We start from the raw sequence: 16,532 nt of genomic DNA on the forward strand, positions 1-16,532 counted from the left end.
CCAGGGGCAGGAGTAGGGGCCGCAGTGCATGATGCCTGTGCTCTGCTATGGGAAACAGACAAGGTTATGATGCCCTTGTGACCCAGGAGTGTGGGGATCGCACGGGTCAATGGGGTTTTCCCTCTTGTGGACACATTCAAGCTGTCATCACTTTGAAAGGAAAAGAGTGGAAATTTGCGTAAGTGTGCATTCCAGTCAAATTCCATTCTTGCCATTACCGTCACTATTTTCACCAGGAACCTAATGGGATGTGAGTGTTCTGCTTACCTGTGGAGAACAGTGGTCATGTGAAATAATTACTCACAGTTTTGAGTACCAATATCCCAGAGGCTTAAACCATCTAAGATGTGTATGTACATATATCAAGAAATTATAAATATATATTTGTTTCTTCCAAGCTACAACTTGTGTTCTGCTTCCATATTCAAACTGCGTTTTTCAATTGAAGTTAGAGGACAACTAGGATTTGGGCCTTGTTTGAATGAGAAATGATCTTACTTAATAAAAGTCTATTGCTCCAGAGTAGCTAAACTATCAGTTTCTACAAGGGACAGGCTCACAGTTTTACCCATAGGCCTACATTTGAATTACTTGAATTACTATTCTCTGGACTACTTATTTTTTGTCTTTATTCACTTATTTAATTCGTGGATGGCTTTCTTATACTTAAATGTTTTTCCTTTCCAGTGATTAGAGGAGTATTCAGATATTTTATTTCAGCAAAAGTAAAAATACTACAATGTAAACACACTTTGTTTACTTTATTTCTATGTTCGTGTTGCTCTGACTCTCACTGCAGTAGAGTAGGGAGTGACGCGTCTTCGTCTCCATGACAACCGTTGCCGCGTCCAACATATCAGTAACTTCCACTTTGAAACTGAGATTTAGAAAGTTCATGTCGCCAATATGCTGAGAATACATAAAAGGAGCGTTAGAACGAGCAGTCTAGTTTGAAATAAGGTAACGTTGTGTTTTAAATACTTGTTTTTTGTCGTTTACATAATTTAACTTAGTAAACGTTCCTTGACCTAACGTTACTTGTTAATTTCGTGGGGACCCATCCAGACGTGATTTGGCTAGCTAGCTAGCTAACGCATACGCTCGCAGTTGAACTTTGCGTAACTGTTAGCGCTAACACTAAACAATAGTGTTGGGTTCTTGACTTATTAGTTCGCTGGCTTGTTAGTCAGCTAACGTTAACGTTAAAGTTATTTAGCTAGCAGCAGCGCTCGGTTAAACCGATTAAAACCTAAGGTTACACGGGCAAAATGTTGATAAGGTTAGGTTAGCTCAAAAGTCTTTCGCCCGTGGATGTTCATTTTCCATTGTCCTTTTCAAAACATAGCTAGGTAACTTACGTTACGTGAGGTGCTTTTAGGGCAGAAACATAACGTTACATGCTTCCTACGGATCCTTGACATTCCTAAAGATGTGTGAATTAAATTTGTGGGGGAAAACAAGTCTTAAAGGTTTTTAGACAAAAGATATGGATCATTGAAAGCTTGCATTTTTATATTGTTGTAAGAATATAAAGGAAATACAATTTGAAGAAGTTGGGCATGGATTGGAAAGTCATTACATTTAATGTTTCAGCAGATGTGTGGCCATAGTGGAATTTGTGACTCTAAACTGCACACAAACCAGATGTGGAAACCTGAATATTAATTACCCAGTTTCAATCCACATTTTGCATGTAGACTAAGCATGCTGAGACAATACAGTCCAGCATATTTTATAAGCAGCTAACAGGATTAAATCCAAGCTTTTTTGTGTACACATACATTATTTTATTCTGCTAGAGGATGGAAAGGAAAAATGTGCCTGGTTTCGGTGTCCTGGTGCCTCATCCACCCAGCCAACCTCCAGAGCCCAAGCCTCCAGCTCTCAGTCCCAGGTGCAAACTCCCTCCAATTAGAAAATATTCTGTGAATGAACAGAAAGGCATCTACTCAGATATCATCACTGCATTCAAGTTCCAGGTAAAAGCACATTAGCTTATGCCTCTTCAAATTCTGATTGTGTGTGAAGGCCATTTTGCTCTGACCAAAACCAAGACTGTTTATTGATTAGTCTTATACAGCGGGACCTGAGATCCAGCAGAGGTCACATGATCAATCCAGCTTTGAGTTCAGTGATCTCAACACAACTAAAGGTGAGATACTGTATCATATGACATTTTCAGTAATTATTGCAGATATGCCAGCTATGTATTTATAGGAGAAGCATATTAGCACCATTATCCTTCTGCACTGTTTTCCTTAGTTACAACCTTCAAAACTCCAACTGACCAGTGCAAGATTGTTAAAAAGGATAACCATGGACCTACATCACAGCAATCACAGACTTCTTACTTCTGCAAGGGTGGAGATGCACCCAAGGTCCAGATACCCTACCAAACTGTTCCTGGCCAGATCCCTCACAAGTTAGAGATAGAGAGGTATGCAGTGTTTGTGTGCACCATGTATGACTGAACCAGGTATAGTTGTACATTAGCTGGTTTAGTGGGGTCCATGAATTGGTTTATTTTAACTGCCTGTTGTTAAGACTAATTTTTAATTTTTGTGTTGTTTTCTTATAGACGTCGAAGGGAATATTTGAAGCTAGACATTGAACAACTCCTAGCAGAAAAAGGCATATACTCCAATCTTCTAATGCCAAGACATCAGAGCAGTAGTGATGAGCATGCAACTATGACTGACAATCCTGCATCACCCTACCTCCCCCTGGAGGTGAGTCTGTTACTGCTGCAATTTATTCTGAAATGCATTTGTGTAATCAATTACTGTTTACATTCCATATTTTGGGGCACGGCACAACCCTACACTAATTTTTCCCATGTTTCTCCTTTAGGTATTTGACAATGAGGAATATGACTGCCGGACTCCAGAAGACTGGCTTGCACTGGGCAATGCTGAACAATTACCTTATCAAAAACCTATTCCTGCAAAAGCCCTGCTGCCTACAGATGAAAAGATTTGTTCTGGTAAAATTTCCTCAGACATATACAGTGTAAACAGAGATAGACATTATTTTCTGTTCTTTGATGATTACTTTCTTCTCTCTCTTTGAAGAGGATCCAGAAAGCTCCTCCCTGGAGTATAGCTGGCATTTAGTTGGGGTTTTGACTATAGTAAGAAGAAATGCCAGTACCTGGTACAGAAAGTTCACCAAAACAGCCAACTGACAGATGAAAAAGGAAATCCCATTCTAAAGGAGAAATCCAAAAGGAGCAAATCTACTGGTTGGTTTTTACTTTTTATTATAATGACAGAATATTGTCTCCTAATTTCCTTTTGGCTATGTTTGTTTTGTTCACCATCCATGCATGCCTTCCATCTACTTCATTTTCATAGTAATAAACACCTTGCAAGCAGGCACTAAGTTCTGGGTACCCAGGATCAGAGTGGTATTTAATGCTGAGGACCCACGAGTCTTTGTCGAACGGATCCAGTTTGCCCTGCACTGGAGGGAGAACACAGAAGCTCTGCTTCTCTACCACTTGTCTGTGGACTGCATGCCCATCTGGAGTGGAACACCATCTCTTGATACAACCAGTTTCCAGCGTATCAAAAGACACACCCTGTCAGCCCCTGGACTCAGGCTGAAAATGTGAGTAATGTCAATGTCATGTTACTGCTGTCAGTGTCAATGTCTCCTTGTTCAATATCTGTTTATAATAGATCCCTCTGAGTTGAAATTTTAACTAACTAATAGGGAGAATAAAGGGAATATAATGTGTGCAGTCTGGAAAAGTGTATAGAGGATCTGGAGAAGGAGGTCAATCTGGAATTTGAGTATACAATGAACCGCATGAGCTTTGACAAAGTAGTGAGGAGCCACCCAGAGGAGTTTTCACGCATCACCTTGCCAAAGAAGGATCCTGAGTATGTACCACAAAAAGGTAAGACTGTTAGCCTTTATACATTTGATTGAGTCTTTGGGGTCAACATTAATGAATGTATTACCCCCCAGAATCTAAAGAACTAGGTTGTTTTATGCATGTACAGGGTGCGTTCCAGTTCCTCACTTTGCCTATAAGAAGAACCAAGCTGCTTTTGTCTTCCGTTCCCTGCTAACAAAGCCAGAGGTGATCCGTGCATTATCTGAAATATTGTCTGAGAGCAACAAAGTAGCAACCATGAGGCTTTTCAATGTCACCTCAATCAAACCACTGCGACTGGAAGAGTTTGAAGTCATCCAGTCCCAAATGCATACTCAGGTATTGTAGCTTTTCATTCTGCAGATACTGGGCTTTAACTTCAAATTATCTTTCATTTTTGTTTAAAATAAGAATTTGAATGCATTATTTGATTGTCTGGTCATCACTGCAGATTTAACCACTACTCATGCTAAGACAATGGGTTTGTATTCAAACCGATTGTAAAAGATTAACAGCAACAGCTCTTCTTTTATCGTCCCTTTCTTTTGTCTTCCCGTTGACCATGAACTTGTTGTCCTTCCGGGTCATTCACAGTATACTGTATGTCAAAGTTTAGTTAGGATACATTTTTCTAATTATTCTTTTTTCAAATGCTATACAATGGAATAAAACACCCAAAATTCAGTGGAAGGAATCATTCATTTTACCTGCGAAGAATGTTGAATGGCTTCCATACAATGTACATCCATACATCCAAGTTATGTTTGGGCAATTTGATTGAAAGAAACCCATATTTTCTAATGGGAAACGGATCAAGTTTGACCCAAGGACGACACAAGGGTTAAACTACTATGGTACTGGTAAAAAAAGGCCCTTTCATTTAAAATTAACCATGGATACATTTTTGCTGTTGATGTAACTGTGATGATCACAAAGGAAAATCTTGCAGAGAAGGAAGCATCTAAATTTCAAATAAAAAAGCATCAAATATTTTTCTCTTTCTTCAGATAAGCTTGTTTCTTAGAGAGGCGTGGATGGTCACACTGAGCAACAGCATCCGTGCCAACCTGGGGAATATTGGCAAGGGCTCGTACAACGTGGACGAATCTCGCTGGGAGATATACAGGATGTCCAAGCTTTACAAACTGATGGCCGTGGTGCGCTTTAACATGCAGGATTCCCTGCGCTTCCTTGTGGAGAATTCGCTGGTCGGCCTGACTCAGCTGATATTAAACTCTTGCCACAGTGTGCTGACATGTCCTCCTGACCTGGCCTGGAGGGATGACCTTATCACTAGCCCTTACAAGTAGGATAGCATGCGCTTGCGCACATTGGCACACATTCACATTTATGTAAACATCTTCCTCATACACTTTTGTGTTCAAATGCATCCACGTTTTCTTATGTTGTTCCTATATCTTGTCAGTTACATACTCAGTTCAGTTTTAAGGAGTGTTTCATCATGAGCAGGGTTCAACAATAAGGGCAAGTAAAAGGCCAGGTTGGGCAAGTAAATATAACAACCCACTTGCCCATTCGGGCATCATTGTATCATAAATGATGTTGTTGTTCTCTTGCCCTTGTTGGCAAAATGCTTGTTGAATGATTTGATTTTAATGTGCCATTGATCAATCATGAATTGAGTTGGTCCTTGCCTTCAAATTTTTTTTAAACAAAAAAGAAATTGTGTAGGGGCCAGTAAAAATGTACTTTTGGCAAGTAAAAAAGAACATTTACCTGCCCAACCGGACAAGTGAACGAAAACCTAAACGTTGAACCCTGCTAATGAATTTTACTAAATATTTAGTATCATGTTGGTAATATTACTCCATTTTCTATAACTAGGCCAAAAAATAACCCTCTGTTCTTGGTGGACTTGGTTCTGGATCAGACTGGGGTTCATTACAGCACTCCATTGGAGAACTTTGAGACATCTATTGTTGACCTGTTTGATAAGGCCATTCTGGCCACGTACAATGTACCACAGCTTGATAAGGTAAAACAAAATCTGTAACCTGAATCACTGAACATTGAATTAAAAAATGTAAATGCAATGTAAACCATGTTCCATGATAGGTTCCTTTATCCATTAATAATGACAAACATACTCTATGGAACAATAATTTAACGATTCCTCTCTTGTCTATGCCAGTTTGTGATGCAGAGTTTGTTCATTGGTGGCGATCTGTTGCTCGAGTCAGTGAATTTGTATGAACCAAAAGTAACTGAGCTGAGAGGCAAGGTCCACAATGCTCTGATACAAGCAGCCATACCTCTCAGGGCTTATGCTGCTGAATACGAGAAATACTTAGAGCTACACAATTTGGACATGGAAACCCTTCTCAAGTAAGTTTGTTTAAAGTTACGTATGCAAGTTCTCCCACAAGGTTTAAGATCAGTCAGATTTATGTTCCGTACAGCTTGCTTTTCTCATTAATTTGTCTATTTAAATCTTCTCTGCCAGATCTCATATGCATGCAGAACAGACATCCCAAGAAGTGAAGAAAGAGGTGGAACAACATCTTAAAGACAAGGAAAGGCTTGAGCACTCTCTGCCCACCTCCATTGTCATTGGTCCATTTGTTGTCCGTGTAGAGGTGGTACGTCAAGCTCTCTCTAACAAAAAAAAGGCTTTAGCCAGTGCAATGCTGGACCACATTGTTCTGAAGCTACGCAAACAGGTTGACAATGTAAGTAATTTGTTTAAAGGCTAGAAAAACACTTTACATAGTATAAAATGCATTGGTGTTTTATACAGGACCTACATTTACTGACCTTTTCCTACCTTAACATTGATCAAAAGTTGGTATCTTGTATGTGTGTGTAGGTATGTGAAGAGTACAACACATTAAGTAGAAAGCTACATGAGAAGCCCAACAGCATTGAAGAACTGGCTGAAAAGAGGGACTGGGCAAACCAAATACCAGAACAGCTCAAGAGTTACAAGGTGCACATGTGTGGACCGGCTATTTCTGTTAAGTGTCATATGAAAGGTTACTTTGTCAAAAAATTCCGATAACCTTTTTTTAATCTGTCCACAACAGGATCTTATGGGCAAGACCCTGTCAGACTATGAGCTATTAGATGAACTTTGCTACTGTCTTTCAGATGAAGATGTTAAAAAAAAGTAAGTGTAAAATCACCATGCTAATGTTTTGAAAACTAATCAGAACTTGAGTTTGCATTTTCTAATGTGGGATTAAGAATGATATGATGGGTTCATAGGGGTTAGAGTGAATAGAGGAACCTGAGGCGTTATTAGAGTGATTGCTGTAGTTACTCATCTCTAGGTGGACAGCTATTTGGTGGCCTCAAAAGATAATTGTCCAGATCGAAGCATTAGCTGTCCAGAATGTGGAGGATGAGGAGCGCTTCCATAAGATCCAGCTGGTCGACCAGAACAATTTTGAAGAGCACCTAGACTCTTTGCAGGTCAGCTGAGTCAACTAATTGTTTTTGTTCAACAGCAACTTGTTGTCTCGCAGCCTCATGTAGCTGCATCTGAAACTAGACCCCCTTCATGATTTGTATTTTTTCAGAATTCTTCTTTTGATCAGACCTCCTTCAACAATCTCCATCCATCCACTCTAGACAGAGCATATTACTGTATGTTTCAATGTTAGAAATGTTAGCAAGGTACTTGGTGTTATTTCTTCTTCTTTTGGCATTTTAGACCTTTATTGACAGGACAGCTGAAGAAATTAAATGGGAGAGAGAGGGGGAAGGACATGCAGCAAAGGGCCGCAGGCCGGAGTTGAACTCTGGCCAGCTGCATCGAGGAGAAAACCTCTATAAATGGGCTCCTACTCTACCAACTGAGCTGTCTGGGTGCCCCTTGATATTATTTTTTATAAATCATCACAACTGTGTTTATAGATGCTGGTTGCTGGGTTTGCGGCTTATACAGACATTGATCATGCCCATGAGGTGGCCAACGAGGTCAGGCGTACAAGCAAGCAACTTAAGGAGTGTCAGACAATGGCTCAAACCTACAACAACAGAGAACGTCTTTTTGGTGTTCCTGTCACTAATGTAAGTGAAAGAAGATCCATTTAATTATGTCTAGATACATTTAGTCTTTTCAGATGCCAGAATATTTCCTCTTGTCATGCTTTTTCTGACTATGAAATCTCACTGTGTGTTACAGTATGATCGGCTGCAGAAGCTGGCAAAGGACTTCCAGCCTTTCAAAGACCTATGGACCACCACCTCTGATTGGCTACGTTGGCATGAGAGCTGGCTCAATGACCCACTGTCTTCCATAGACCCTGAGCAGCTTGAGCGGAGTGTTACAGATGCCCACAAGACCATGCACAAATGTGTTAAACATTTCAAGGACATTCCAAGTAGGTCTATCCCCATTCAAATTTGATTCAAGTGTGATTGTTATTATGTTTAACGTGTTCTTTTCTTTGCCTGCTTTCTTTGTCTTACATGGCACTAGACTGCCAGTTGGTGGCATCTGTAATCCGCAGCAAGATTGAGGACTTCCGTCCTTACATTCCTCTGATTCAGGGCCTGAGGAACCCAGGGATGAGGAACCGCCACTGGGAGATGCTTTCGGAACGCATTGAGATAAAAGTCAAGCCCAAAGCAAACCTGACTTTCTCGCGCTGTCTGGAGCTTGGCCTACAGAACCACGTGGATGACATAGCTCATGTGGCTGAGGTAGCTGGGAAAGAGTACACCATTGAACAGGTACCTTTGAACGGGAGTCACATTCTAAATACAGTGTTTATAAAGTTGTATTTGTGTAGGATGTGTGATGAATGGAGTTTCACTGTGGAACTGCAAAGTTTGGACATTATTTGGGCAGCTTATTTTATTCTTTACATTTTTAGGTTTAAATGCGATTTTCACAGTAGGAGCACTTCTGTACAGTCTAAATAATGATGTTGAAACAGACTAAATGTCTGATTTTTTCACGTGCTAGAGCATGCGCCCATATGTAGAGGATTAGTCCTTGACGCAGCGGCCGCAGGTTTAACTCCAACCTGCAGCTCTTTGCAGCATGTCATTCCCCTCTCTTTACCATTTCAAGTCTAAGCTGTCCTATCGGGAATAAAGGCCTACAATGCCCAGAATTTTTTTTTTTTTTCAAACCCTCTCACTCAGGCCCTGGAAAAGATGGAAAATGAGTGGTCAACAATAGTCTTTGATGTGTTGCCCCACAAAGAGACAGGCACCTACATCTTGAAGAGCCCAGATGAAGTGTCGCAGTTGCTGGATGACCACATTGTCATGACGCAGGCCATGTCCTTCTCTCCCTTTAAAAAAACCTTTGAGGCCCGTATCAACACCTGGGAGAGCAAGCTGAGAATGACTCAAGTACACATGCATACACGCACACACACTTAAGGTCTTGTGTGTTGTATCATTATAATGCAGTGTCTGTCCTATTCTGGTGCTTGCAGGATGTGCTGGATGAGTGGCTGATGTGCCAGTGTTCCTGGCTTTACTTGGAGCCTATCTTTAGCTCTGATGATATAATTCAGCAGCTGCCTGTGGAAGGAAAAAGATACCAGCAAATGGATCAAACATGGAGGAGAGTCATGAAAAGTGCTTTCAAAAATCCCACGGTGAGAGCTTCCACAACACTTATTAATGGACAAAAGTTTTGTTTTTATACAGATATAAACATAGGCTAGATAATAATGATGCTTACTTTGTTGTAGGTGATTGAACTGTGTCCAGATGCTCATCTATTGGACAAGCTGAAAGAGTGCAACACACTGTTGGAGCAGGTCCAAAAGGGACTTATTGAGTACTTGGAGACAAAACGAAGCTCCTTCCCCAGGTAAGCTTTAATGAAATTGTCATAAAATTCCCCTGACTTTCAATTTCTGATGGTGATTATAGCAGATCTATGATAATGATTAAACATTCCCTTTCCTGGAGAGAATATGCATTGATGTCACTTTTTAATACAATAGCACAACCTCATCAACTGATTTTGTAAAACGGCAGTAGCTATGAGACCAAATGAAATCGATTAAATCATTTAAAAAGTAAAGGCTACTTGATTCAACAATGATGCATGTGGATGATATGTGAGCTGAAATGAGTTTCCATGCTAAATTATGGCACACTGTCAATCACACAGACTTAAAATATTTGTTTGCAAAATTTGTTTGTAGATTTTACTTCCTGTCAGATGATGAGCTCCTGGAGATTCTGTCTCAGACTAAAGATCCTACTGCTGTACAACCGCACTTGCGCAAATGCTTTGAGAACATTGCACAGGTTTGTTCTGGCGTTTCTTTTCAATTACTTTGCTTGTATATTACTGAAAATATAACATGCATATCACATACGATTGAAACTTCTGTTCGTTCTCAGCTTCAATTCCAATCAGATCTACAGATCACACATATGTATTCTGGAGAAGGGGAGGAGGTGAAGCTGTACCTGCCAGTGTCGCCTACTGGAAATGTGGAGAATTGGCTCAGGGAGGTCGAGAAATCTATGAAGGCCACGTTGAGGGATAACATTGACCGCTCACTTAAAGTCTACCATGAGGTCTGCGATCCTGACTCTCATTTTGATGTGTTTTCTATACTTGCATTGCATTTTCATACAATTTCTAGGCATGTTTTAATAGTCCAGTTTTTGTATCACCTGTGTATGCACTTCTGACCCCTCAGCAACCTCGTGTAGAGTGGGTATTATCATGGCCTGGTCAGGTGGTTATAGCTGGCTGTCAGGTCTTCTGGACTGCTGAGGTGTCTGAGGCCTTGGAGCAGGGAGACTTGGCCAGTCGCCTTTATCCCCAACTACAGAAACAGGTGTGGACTTGGTATTAGACTGGCACATATTCCAACTAAATAAATCTTTAAATATCCATAACAGTGTTTTCTCTAGGTGTTTGGAAGATTTGGGTGTAGCGATAGACCGATTTTATCGGACGAAAATAAATCCATTGTGGCAGGGATTACATTTTTATGATGTAAATTGAGGAAGCAAAAGCAATATCTGCTCCAGATATTGGCTCAAGAAAATCGGCAGCCCGTATTGGTCAACGGCTAAGGCTGATGAAAGAAAAATTGGTATTGGCATCGGCACCAAAAAATCCATATTGGTTGATCCCTATTTAGGTGCACCTGATTGGGGGTTTAGGGGTCCTTCCTTTAAGAAAATGTGAATTTTTCGATTAAAAATGTTATTACTATATCTGTGTCTAAAACGTTGGAAATGCTAGAGCAGATAATATAGAATAACACTCAAAAACCTAAAGATAAAACTTGCTAAAAAGTCAACTAGGACCAACTAGAATCATTTGATCTGAGAAAAGTTATTTAGGTTGTTATGATGCTCACATTGATTTTACATTAATTTGGCCTAGTGCCGCCTGAAACGGCTTGGGTGCTGCACCTTACAATGATAGGAAAAACTACTTTGTGAAAAAAATACACATGCTATTTATTGTTCACATTTGCACTGTACATTGTGCACAATACAATATACTGAAATTCATAAGATTTTCCATTTTGTTTCTGAAGCTGGGTGACTTGGTGCAGCTGGTGAGAGGACGTCTGTCTAGGATGCAACGAGCTGTGCTGTCTGCTCTCATTGTCATAGAAGTCCATGCTAAGGATGTTGTAGCCAAACTGTTGGAGCAGGAGGTCTCAAGCGTCAGTGCCTTTGAGTGGATCAGCCAACTCAGGTTATCTTTTGTTGTTTTGTATTTTCTTACGCTTTTTTAGTTTTGTCAGTCCTAATGTTGAAGTTCACTTTATACTATCATTCTGCAACAATGTGGGTGCAGAATATTGATACTGATCTGATACTGATTGTAGATATTACTGGGCCAAAGATGACTTGTACATCCGTGCAGTGAATGCAGAGTTTTTGTATGGATATGAGTACCTTGGTAACTCCGGACGTCTGGTCATTACCCAGCTCACTGACAGGTAGTTGTTAAGTCCAATGTTGTCTACTTTTCTTTTCCCTGAATACCATGTATACTCTTTTTAATACACAACTTCCTGCCTCTTTCAGATGCTACCTGACCCTGACAGGAGCTCTACACCTGAAGTTTGGAGGGGCTCCTGCAGGTCCAGCAGGGACAGGAAAGACAGAAACCACTAAAGATCTGGGAAAAGCCCTGGCTATCCAAACAGTTGTTTTCAACTGCTCTGATCAGCTTGACTTCATTGCTATGGGCAAGTTTCTTAAAGGACTGGCCAGGTGAGTGGCAGTTACTGATAGTGCTGGGACGATATGCTTTTGTCTTGAGTAATTCTTTCACGGTACACGAGTGCCGATTTGATTTATATTGTGATTTTCATTCATTGCGATTCTTGGAAGTATTGCGATTTGATAGTATTGAGTATTGTGATTTTCTTTTTCTTCTTTAACTAAAACAGAAGTTGAATAATACACCTCTAGAGACAATATATCATAAGACATTTTTTTTAAAGAATGCACGTCACATCTCAGACTGACATTTATTTATTTTGTCAAGAAGTACATAACATGGATTATCTGCATGTTCTGCTTTTGCTCTGTTTTGCTGGGGACGGATATGATGTAGGCGCCGTCAGCATACCATATAACAGAAAATATTTTGTCAGTATAGTCAATCATTGGTATGAAATAAATAAAATAAAAACTATAAATTCTGGGGAAAGGATTTGATTTAAAAAATTGTCACAAAAAAATTACGATACATACAGTATGTGAATCGACTTTTTCTCCCACCCCTAGTTACTAAAGTACGATAGAATGTCAGTTTCGATGTTATATATCACAAATCTTACATCAATCACATTCATGTTGCATTTATGTCTGTCTTCCTTTTTTGCAGCTCTGGGGCCTGGGCATGCTTTGATGAGTTTAATCGTATTGATGTAGAAGTGCTGTCTGTGGTGGCACAACAGATCACCACCATACAAAAGGCCCAACAGCAAAGGGTGAGAGGTTGATTCACTATAAATCACATGCTGGTACCTACTGTACTTTACCACAGAGTACTTGACCAGGGTACCATTTTGTGTGAATATCTTGTACTTTTATTTCTTCTGCATTTCAAGAAAGATGTTTAAAAATGTTATGCTTTAGTAATTACTTGTAATTGAGTACTTTCCTAATATGAACTTTCAAAGTGTATATATTGTTTTTACCCAAGTAAAGAATTTGATTTTTTTTTCCCACACTGCATTCCACACATAAAGACACAGTCTGTGTACTGTTTCTAAGATAATTGTGTGTATATTGTGTTTTTAGGCAGAGCGGTTTGTGTTTGAGGGCACGGAGATCCCTCTTGTCCCTTCTTGTGCTGTATTCATCACTATGAATCCTGGTTACGCTGGACGCACTGAACTGCCTGACAACCTCAAGGTTTGAAATGATGATTTAATTTTGAATGACTGTATAACACTAAGTATAAGCAGAATGAAGTTCAACAAATTAATTTATATATCTTTATATGTCTACAGGCACTGTTTCGTCCTGTGGCCATGATGGTACCTAACTATGCCATGATAGCTGAGATCTCCTTGTACTCGTTTGGCTTCAGTGATGCCAAAGTCCTTTCCTTGAAAATCACCACCACTTTCAAGCTCTCCTCTGAGCAACTCAGCGCTCAGGTATTGTATGGATTCAGAGGAGATCAGACATTTCCATCTACCAAGAAAATATGCTATTTGCACAGGACAGTGGTTGTATGTGAAACTGAAGTGGCAGCGTATATTGGGACAGACATTATTTGTTTAACCTTTTAATTTTACAGCATTGGACTATAAAATATTGGCATACGAAACATACCGATAGTTGCATAGTTAACCGATAGAGACGTGTGTGTATGCATTTAAGCATAACAAAGATAGGAAGGTGTGCTGACTTTTGCTCTTTTTTATATGAAGGATCATTATGACTTTGGAATGAGAGCTGTGAAGACTGTGATCTCAGCTGCTGGAAACCTGAAGAGAGAAAATCCTGACATGAATGAGGTTAGAACTTTGTCTTTTGTTAACGGTGGGGAAAAAATGACACAAATTTTGAATGGAGTTGTAACTACTACCTGTCCCGTTGTAATATCTTATTCTTCTAAAATCTTGCTGTCTCCCAGGAGTTGATCTGTCTGCGAGCCATTCAAGATGTCAATGTACCAAAGTTTTTACAGGACGACCTGAAGCTCTTCAACGGTATTGTGTCCGACCTTTTCCCTAAGACAAAACAGGAGCCAATCAACTATGGCACCCTGGAAGAGTCCATTCGTAATGTCTGCACCAAGATGAACCTTAAAGATGTGGATGGTTAGTGTTTCTGGAAGTACAGGAAATATGTTTTCAGATATGCAGGTATCCAGCTACCTGTATTTTTAGGATGAGTAGATGACATTGTTGTGGTGATTGCAGGGTATATAAATAAGTGTATTCAGCTGTATGAGACCACTGTGGTGAGACATGGCCTGATGTTGGTGGGACCCTCTGGATCAGGCAAAACCAAGGTGAGTCTTTCCCCTGTCACGATATTGTTTAAAGTTTTATTCACAGTTCTCTTGTTTTGCAGTGTAGAATCCTGAATGTCAGTATAACTGTTGTGTGTGTTAGTGTTATGAGATACTAGGTGCAGCGATAACAGCCCTAAAGGGCCAGCCCTCTGTGAGTGGTGGTGTGTATGAGGAAGTTCAGATATACGTCCTCAACCCCAAGTCTATCACCATGGGACAGCTATACGGAGAGTATGACTTGCTCACACATGAGTGGTAAGTGATGCTTTGTTTCTCAACTATAGAACAAACAAAAAACGTCAGACCTATACTGCACACACACACACTTTTTTTCCACCCCTATAGGACAGATGGTATCCTCTCATCTGTTATCCGTGGAGGTGCATCATCAATGGACCTTGAGAAAAAGTGGTACATGTTTGATGGGCCAGTGGATGCTGTATGGATTGAGAACATGAACACTGTTCTGGATGACAATAAAAAACTGTGCCTTAGCTCTGGGGAAATCATCAAGCTTACTGATGTAAGATTAAGTTTCATGGTCTTCACTTTTTTGTCCATGTTTTCCCCTGCCCCACGTGCATAGATGTTTTGTGTTTTCCTCTTACAGGTGATGACCATGATGTTTGAGGTGCAAGACTTGGCAGTGGCATCACCAGCGACAGTGTCTCGCTGTGGTATGGTCTACCTGGAGCCCAGCATTCTGGGCCTCCTCCCTTTTACGGAGTGTTGGCTAAAGCAGGTCCCTGAAGCCCTGAAACCGTTCACAGAGCAGCTCAACTCCTGTTTGCCAGGTTCCTGCAGGTGGGAGGGGAGAAATAACTGAGAGACACCAGCACTGAATCTTAAAGCTTTTCATTATGAATGACTATATTCAAACAAACAATTTGCTGCTTTAATTTATTTATTTTTCTGTATTTTCACCCAGGACTCCATCGCATTTGTCCGCACATCAGTAAAGGAGGTCATCACATCTCTGGACAGCAACCTTACTTGTAGTTTGCTTAAACTTATGGACTGTTTCTTCAATCCCTTCAACATCAGAGAAGTGTGTGCAGCTTCTTTCTGTTACATTAACCTCCATTAAAATAAATATACATTCAGATCTTTTTATATTGAAGCATTTAGAACACTTCTGAGATTCCACTTTGTATGGTAAACATTGAGTGCTTTAGGAAAGCTGTACAAGATACTTTAAAACATAAGGTTTTGAGCAATCTTAAAAACTGCAGTGTTTTTGTGAATAAATGTGTTATCATATACATCTGCAATGGCGAGTGTGGTAAAACAAAACAGAAGATGCTCTGCTATTGAAAAACATTGATTGAGTGTGTTGGGTTAATAATGAATCTACAGTCATGCTATCATTCAGTCAGTTACATTCTCACTGCATCACAACAACAACAACAACAACAACAGTGCAGGAAGTTCAACTTTATCATCATAATTCATCTTTGATGAAAAACCCTGTTCTGTACTGTATATGTGAATTTAGTCAATTATGAGCCCCTCACCAATCCTTTATTGTCTCGTAGGATGCAAAGCCACCACCCCAAAAGAAATTAAACCGTCTGAAGGAGCTGATTGAGCCCTGGTTCTTTTTCTCTCTGGTGTGGAGTGTGGGAGCCACAGGAGATGCAGCCAGCTGTAAGCGCTTCAGTGCCTGGCTCAAGAACAAGATGGCAGAGGAAAAGGTCAGCATCTCCGCTTTCTCATCCCTGAACCATTATAAGTCTAATGTGATTTTTATTGACATCTGTAATAATCCTTGCAAAAGGTATATTTTTATAACCAGAAATGTATTTGTCCTTCAGATCCAGTTATGCTTTCCAGAAGAGGCTGTGGTGTATGACTACAGGCTTGATGATGCAGGGATAAGTAACTTTGAGGATGAGGAGGAAGATGAGGAAAGAAAAGTAAATAGATTGTGCATAATCATACAGATTGTTCATGCAACCAAGACCATCAGATGCATTTTTGCTTTTTACTCAATCATTTTTTTCTTCTGGTATCCTAGGTCCAGTGGGTCAGCTGGATGAATTATGCAAAGAGTGTTGTAATCACTCCAGAGACAAATTATGCTGACATCATTGTTCCGACTGCTGACACAGTGAGAATGTCTTTCCTCATGGATATGCTTTTGACCAATAAGAAACCTGTGAGTATTTGGAATGGAGTTGAACTTCACAGGTCTACAAA

General features: G+C 40.1%; 1 protein-coding gene across 1 annotated transcript in view; it reads left to right on the forward strand.

Annotated features, from left to right (window-relative positions):
* The first annotated feature begins 1,802 nt into the window (after positions 1-1,802).
* The window catches only part of dnah1 (dynein, axonemal, heavy chain 1), a 34,494-nt gene continuing 19,764 nt past the window's right edge, over positions 1,803-16,532 (forward strand). Inside the window, 43 exon segments of the mRNA XM_032513454.1 lie at positions 1,803-1,979; positions 2,071-2,152; positions 2,263-2,437; positions 2,579-2,729; positions 2,851-2,983; positions 3,072-3,119; positions 3,122-3,241; positions 3,354-3,609; positions 3,744-3,901; positions 4,008-4,219; positions 4,888-5,186; positions 5,726-5,876; positions 6,033-6,226; positions 6,345-6,570; positions 6,708-6,827; positions 6,925-7,007; positions 7,171-7,312; positions 7,757-7,912; positions 8,028-8,226; positions 8,325-8,578; positions 8,996-9,208; positions 9,295-9,459; positions 9,556-9,677; positions 10,018-10,123; positions 10,220-10,399; positions 10,525-10,665; positions 11,380-11,543; positions 11,677-11,790; positions 11,879-12,067; positions 12,687-12,792; positions 13,106-13,219; positions 13,318-13,467; positions 13,744-13,830; positions 13,950-14,136; positions 14,239-14,330; positions 14,434-14,588; positions 14,679-14,856; positions 14,944-15,112; positions 15,115-15,137; positions 15,262-15,381; positions 15,869-16,027; positions 16,148-16,249; positions 16,351-16,491. Of these exon segments, the coding sequence (XP_032369345.1) occupies positions 1,803-1,979; positions 2,071-2,152; positions 2,263-2,437; positions 2,579-2,729; positions 2,851-2,983; positions 3,072-3,119; positions 3,122-3,241; positions 3,354-3,609; positions 3,744-3,901; positions 4,008-4,219; positions 4,888-5,186; positions 5,726-5,876; positions 6,033-6,226; positions 6,345-6,570; positions 6,708-6,827; positions 6,925-7,007; positions 7,171-7,312; positions 7,757-7,912; positions 8,028-8,226; positions 8,325-8,578; positions 8,996-9,208; positions 9,295-9,459; positions 9,556-9,677; positions 10,018-10,123; positions 10,220-10,399; positions 10,525-10,665; positions 11,380-11,543; positions 11,677-11,790; positions 11,879-12,067; positions 12,687-12,792; positions 13,106-13,219; positions 13,318-13,467; positions 13,744-13,830; positions 13,950-14,136; positions 14,239-14,330; positions 14,434-14,588; positions 14,679-14,856; positions 14,944-15,112; positions 15,115-15,137; positions 15,262-15,381; positions 15,869-16,027; positions 16,148-16,249; positions 16,351-16,491 (6,513 nt within the window).

The sequence above is a fragment of the Etheostoma spectabile genome, chromosome 4 (genome assembly GCF_008692095.1).
Source record: "Etheostoma spectabile isolate EspeVRDwgs_2016 chromosome 4, UIUC_Espe_1.0, whole genome shotgun sequence".
NCBI classification, from domain to species: Eukaryota; Metazoa; Chordata; class Actinopteri; order Perciformes; family Percidae; genus Etheostoma; species Etheostoma spectabile.